Source organism: Myodes glareolus, chromosome 6 (assembly GCF_982192425.1).
Source record: "Myodes glareolus chromosome 6, mMyoGla1.1, whole genome shotgun sequence".
In the NCBI taxonomy this organism is placed as follows: domain Eukaryota; kingdom Metazoa; phylum Chordata; class Mammalia; order Rodentia; family Cricetidae; genus Myodes; species Myodes glareolus.
Genome location: NC_142031.1, coordinates 42,956,109 through 42,962,675, shown reverse-complemented (window position 1 = coordinate 42,962,675; position 6,567 = coordinate 42,956,109). Strand labels below are relative to the sequence as shown.

The following is a 6,567-nucleotide window of genomic DNA, read 5'->3' as shown; positions in this document are numbered from 1 at the left end:
CCTCTTATCTTCACCCATATCACCAGGCAAGGAGTTTGTCCTCAAACAAGAGCAGGCAAAAACACATCCACAGCATCACACACACTGGAACATAATTTTGTTAAAAAATTAAGAAAACAAGTCAAGAATTATGTTACTTTCCTTTAAGTCTTTATTTTCCATTCTCTCTTAGATAATATTTTCATTGATTGTGTATAATTTTGAATTATCATACAAAATTATAGTTTTGAAATAACATACATGCTTTATGCAGCACATCCATAATGCATTACCCTGAATCACACTTCAGAAAGATTAGAGGGTAAAGAATCAATGGAATGGCATGCAAGGCTCCTTTAAGACACACTTGCCATGCTCTAGTAAATTTTGTGCTGACACCAGCTCCCAGTGGGTGAACAGGAGCAGGTGCCTCTTTGAGCTGATTTACATATTGAGTCATTAGAAAATAGCTCACACTCCTATAAGAGCAGCTGCCAGGAGCCTAAAAAGCATTCATTCTCTTTACAAATTCTCAGAGATGGAGTCAAATGCACTCCTCCTATGGATGCTGCTGTTCCTGGTACAAGGTGAGAAGGTGCAGAGCAGTGTTGGGTACACCCACTGTAGCCATCATGATTTTCCATGCCTCTAGTATCTTTATTATTAAATTAAAAGCATTTGTAATTGGTTTTAAGTTCCCCCATTCTTTTTAACTTTCTTGTTTCTCAAAGTGATACCCACAAGTATCCTTAAATTTTTCATTGAAAAATTCTCTTGCTGGGAAAGTTTCTAAACATGTATAACCATGGTCTGTGTGTTTGTGATTCCAGGTACCACTGCAGACATTGTGCTGACCCAGTCTTCAGGTTTGCAGACTGTGTCTCTGGGACAAAAGGCCACCATCTCATGCAAGTCCAGTGAGAGTGTCGATTACTATGGTACAAATCTTATGCACTGGTATCAACAGAAACCAGGACAGCCCCCCAAACTTCTCATCTATCAAGCTTCCAACCTAGCATCTGGGGTCCCTGCCAGGTTCAGTGGCAGTGGGTCTAAGACAGACTTCACCCTCACCATCAATCCTGTGGAGGCTGATGATGCTGCAACCTATTACTGTCAGCAGAGTAAGGAGTTTCCTCCCACAGTGCTATAGAGCTGAACGAAAACCTCCTGGGGTTGCTGCTGTCTGAGTCTCAGTCTCTCAGCTGTCTCTTACTCTCTGACATCTCCATAGATAGCTTTAGACTTGATTGGTGGAAAGAACATATCTAATGAAATAAATTTTTATAAACTGATTTAATTGTTTATCTCATCCTATATACTTTATAATTCAATAATTTTCAAACAAAATACAGACATTCATGGTTTTTATTTAATTAATAATATTAATTATTATTCATTTAAGTTTTTGTTAACATATATTTGTCTTTGAATGCTTTTTCCTTCTTCTCCCCTATCTCTTGTACCACATCTCTACCTACTCCATCCCACCCTTAGTAGTCCTTTATAGACTTTTCAATCACTTTTGGATGCAAAGCTTTCTAGGCCTGGATGTATGGGGGAGGGCCTTGGACTTCCCACAGGGCAGGGGTCCCTGCCCTCTCTTAAGGAGGGAGGGAGAGGGAGAAAGGGGTGTGGGGGAGCAGGACTGGAATGGGAGGAGGGGAGGAAGTTAAATTTTTGAATGGAAAAAATAAATAAATAAATAATTTTTTTTTTAAAAAAAGATTTACTGTTTCATTTTATTGTGTGTTCCTAAAAGATAATAAATAGAAATTACTAAAACTGGAAAAAAGTTAACCAAAGTCATTTAGTGTGTGTGCTCCTATATGTGAGAGAGACAGAGACAGAGACAGAAACAGAAAGAGAGACAGAAAGAGAAGCCAGAGAATAATGTGCAAATGTTGCTTCTGGAAATCAAACTCAAGCTCATCAGTCTCTGCTGCAATCCCCTTTCCTGTTACCAGCTGAACAATCTTGCCAGTGTGATCTACTATTAATTTCCTTAATGATTATTCAACACTAGCAGGAGTTTAAGCATGAATGAGTTTCCATAGCAGTCAGAAGAGGGCATCAGATCCTAAGGAGCTAGAGTTTTAGGAGGTTATGAGTTAGTTGATGTGTGTGCTGGAAACCAAACTTCATGATGAAAATCTACTCCAAATTGTGTATGACAGGTCAAGACCTCGTGGGAAAGCCCTATGGTGATATAGGAGATCCTTCTGTATTTCCGTTGCTTTCAATGGTTAATTAATAAAGAAAACTGTTTGGCCTGATAGGTCAGAACATAGGTAGGTGGGGAAGACAGAACAGAGTTGTGGGAGAAAGAAAGCAGAGGCAAGCAAACACCATGTATTCAACCACGAGGTCAGACATGTTGAATCTTTCCCTGTAAGCCACGACCCCGTGGTGACATACAGATTATTAGAAATGGGTTAGTCAAGATGTGAGAGTTATCCAATAAGAGGTTGGAGATAATGGGCCAAGCAGTTCTTAAATGAATATAGTTTCCGTGTAATTATTTCAGGTGCAAATTAGCCAGGGAGCTGGGATTTCAGAGGTAACACAGCTCGTCCATTTTGCAACAGATTGGTTGCCCAATGTGGTAACTAACTCCACGTAAAATCTGAGATGGCTTAAAAAGGAATTCTAGACACAAATATAGAGTTTAACACAGCTTTTTGCTGTTTGCTAGGGCGTGTTGTAGAGAGATTTCCTGATTCATCAACAGCAGCAGAAAAAAAAGATGTGCCATTTTAAAACATGACTTCCTGGGCCCTGCCTCCAGTGCAAACTCCGGCTATGGAGCATTTCTGTGACCGGCCGTTTGTGTGCCCACTTGGGGTTGGGAACAAAGTAGCTAAGACCATGCCCACGGCTTGCCTCTTCCTGCCGGAGTAGGTAGCAGGATCAGGTCTACTAGAAAGTGGCAGTTTTGAAATACCAGTTTCTTGGCAGTGCAGTCATTGCAATCTCTGTCTGGCTCCTGCAGGAGACAGGGCTTTTGAATGGAGCACTTGGAGTAAAGTGCAATGATTTGTTTGATGGCAACTAGACTCACTGTGTGCCTAAAAGGGGGTCATTTCATGCTGCAGCTCAGAGGCACAAGCAGCTCTGCCTTGCTAGCAGTGTAATGTGCAAGGCTCAGAGGCACAAGTGCCTCCACCATGGTGGACTGGGCAGAGTAAGCTCGCAGTACCTGTTTTTGACCTAGGAATGTCACAGCTTCGATTCTTAAGTGCTTAATGATTTAAAAAAATTACTGATTCACAATAAGACAGATTCAGACATAAAAGACCTCTAAATGGGTCACAGTGTTGGATGACTGTATGTAGGCTTGGGAGGGAGAAGAAAAAAGAATAAAGAGAATAAATTTAATGCCGTAAAAAAAGGGTAAAATTTTTAAGGAGAGAGTACAAATAGTTATAGATTAAATGAAATAAATAAAAATAAGCCATGCAAAATGGAAAATTCACAGAGAGTCTGGTTTATGTACATTATGTTTTCTTTAAAACTTTTGACTGTGAAGGAGCTAAATACAGAGAGACATTTCATTATATGGGCTTCCAAACTAAACCAGAACGGATATCATAAGGTTATTATGACTTCAGAATTTGGGTCTAAAAATGTGATGCTTTTGAAAAAAGGGTCTTCTTCTGTTTTCACAGAGGATGAGACCCTTTGGATTGTTTCTATCCCAATATGGTATGACAGACCATACTCTCCTGAAAGATTGCTGTGAACACCCTCAAAAAATGACTTTACACAGCATACACTGTAAAAGACATAATTAACAGTGCCCCTATACAGCAGGAAGAAGTTTGGAGAGAAATAACTACGTCCATATTCCTAGATATTGTTTATAAATGTTCTTTTACATTTAAAGGGGGAGATGATATAGATATGAATAATTTGCATAGGTATTGATTTTAAGGTCAATTTTGTTATATGTGTAATATTTCTGCTCTTCATTAAGGTATTGTGATTGTGTAGTTCATTTAAAAATGTAATGTACAATTAGAAAATATAGGTTGTTAATGGATAATCATCAAAAATAGTCAAGCTTGTAGTCGTGTTAGTTAGATTTTCTAGATGTGCATAGATATATTTCAGATAGGCATTCTTCATATCTTTCAAAGACTACAGAATATGGCATTTAATGTTTTAAATACTTAGGGCTTTTCATGACAGTGAGACATGTCAGCCCCTGGCAGCACCAATATACTGCAAGAGGAAGATGGGCACCAAAGAGGCTCCTTATGGAATTGGCTAGCCATTTGGGCAAAAAACTGCTCATGCCTGGACTGATGCAAAAATTGGACACAAAGAACCCACAGAGAGAGGACTCCTGAACTTTTCTAAAGGTGTGATGGTCTTTCAGGGTTCCTGATTGATGAAAGAGTCTGTGAGACATTCTGCAAAACACAGCAGATAGTGACTGAAATGCCTTTGAAATTTCCTGCTTTATGGAAATGTCTGCTGAATACTATGGGCTTGAAGGATGAAGATGGATGCCCCAATGGTACAAAAAAACTTTGGGTGACTTTCCAGGCAGTGAGATGTCTCTGTCATTTCTAGAGTTTGGAAGTTGCTTAGTTCTTGTTTATAATACTTAGGTAGTATTATATCCTTCTGGAGTCTTTGATGGAGTTGAAGAATGAATAGATAGTTATAGTTTTCCTTAGTTAGATAAAAGATAAAATAGATACAAATATTGTAACTGTAATTCTTGGCTGGATAATTGTTTTGTTATATGTTATTTTACTATGTTAAAGTTAAAGCCTTCCCTTTTGTTTAAACAGAAAAGGGGAAAACGATGTAGGAGATCCTTCTGTATTTCTTTTGCTTTCATTGGTTAATTAATAAAGAAAACTGCATGGCCTGATAGGTCAGAACATAGGTAGGCAGGGAAGGCAGAACAGGATTGTGGGAGAAAGAAAACAGAGGCAGGCAAATGCCATGGAGTCACCTGCCAGGTCAGACATGTGGAAGCTTTCCCAGTGAGCCATGACCTCATGATGACATACAGATTATTAGAATTGGGTTAGTCAAGATGTGAGAGTTATCCAATAAGAGGCTGGAGATAATGGGCCAAGCAGTGAGTGTTTAAATGAATAGTTTCCTTGTAATTACTTTGGGTGTAAACTAGCCAGGAAGCTGGGATCCCAGTGGGAATGCAGCCTGCCTCTCCTTTTTGCAACACTGTGATGTGCTTGAAAAGCACAGAGTAAAGGAAAGATACCCTCCCATCTTTGACCCTGCAATGAGAGTCTTGCCAGAATGAGATAGTAGAACCGTCCCTGAAGGTGTAAGTATGTGAGAGCCGACCATGAGGTTATGAAAGCAAGAGAACTAGCCCAGCCACTTACTCATCATTATAGGGGGTGAACTTATAAGAACAATGCTGGATAATTCACCCTTATGGTGAAAAGAGGGGAGACCTAGCAGATTGATGAACCTTACAAATAGCCAGGCCGAGAATCAGGGTTATGTGTTGGCCTATCCCAACATCCTGGATATTTATGGTGCTTGAGATTTGAGAGTGTCCTATTGGAACCCTTGTTGGGAGGGTTCTAGATACAGATAATTCTTTCTCAAAAGATAATCTAGCATCCAATGTTTCCCCTTTCAAATTGATTGGGAAAAGGCAGATTCCTTTGATTACAAGGGTAGTCTTTCTTCCAATTTCCAATGCCTCTATTATCATCCCAGTCCAAATTCATCCCAAGAACCCCATTTCTTTTTCTCATTAAGGAAGATAATAACCTCTAAAACTGTAGTCTTAGAAGTGATTAGAAATTAAAATAGATTACCTAAAGCCATGGTGTCTCAAAATCAAGTGATACTCCTTGTAATACCCCAATATTAGGTGTTAAAAAGACACATGAGCAATAGAGGTTAGTAAAGAGTCTCATCTTCACTAGCCAGGCCAGAGTCCATACCCCCCTATGAGCTCCCAACCTCTATTCTTTGTTAACACAAATCTGTGAGAGGACCAAATGGTCCTAGGTTTAGGTTTAACCAATGTATTTTTCTGTTTACATGTACACTCTGATTACCAATATTTATTTGCCTTTGAGTATCTGTCAAAACAAACCACCCAAGTCTCTTGAAATATATTGCCCCTCAGTTCCAAGATAGTTCTCAACTATCTCGACAGTCACTGTCATGGGACATAGTTGAATTCCCTATTTAGTTAATGTCCCCCAACATGCAGATAGCATCTTCCTTTGTGACTCCAGTGATGACAAGCAGTCTGCTATAGTTACTTGAAAACATAAGGTTGTGGTACAGTTATTTTTTGCTTTGGTCCCAATTTTCTACCTCTGTATCCATCCCTAAATTAAGTCTTTAGTATCTGAATATCTGACTGACTTTTTGTCTTTGTACAATATTCATCATTTGAATGACTTCATAGTTGTCGTTCAAGTCTTCTGGTCCTTTTCTTTTTTTTTCTTTCTCCCTTTCTTTCTTTCTTTCTTTCTTCATTTTTTGTGTTAGTGTATAAAATTTGTGAGTGAGTGCATGTGTAACACAGAGTGCACATGGAGGACAGAGGACATCATCACGTGTAAATCCCTGAATTCC

At 39.1% G+C, this 6,567-nt stretch overlaps 1 gene segment (V, D, J or C); it reads left to right on the top strand.

The window, feature by feature from the left end:
- The first annotated feature begins 418 nt into the window (after positions 1 to 418).
- LOC148121743 (Ig kappa chain V-III region MOPC 63-like) lies at positions 419 to 1,274 on the top strand. The segment is given in 2 exon segments: positions 419 to 566; positions 810 to 1,274. Coding segments are annotated over 2 exon segments (372 nt in total).
- The last annotated feature ends 5,293 nt before the right edge of the window (positions 1,275 to 6,567 follow it).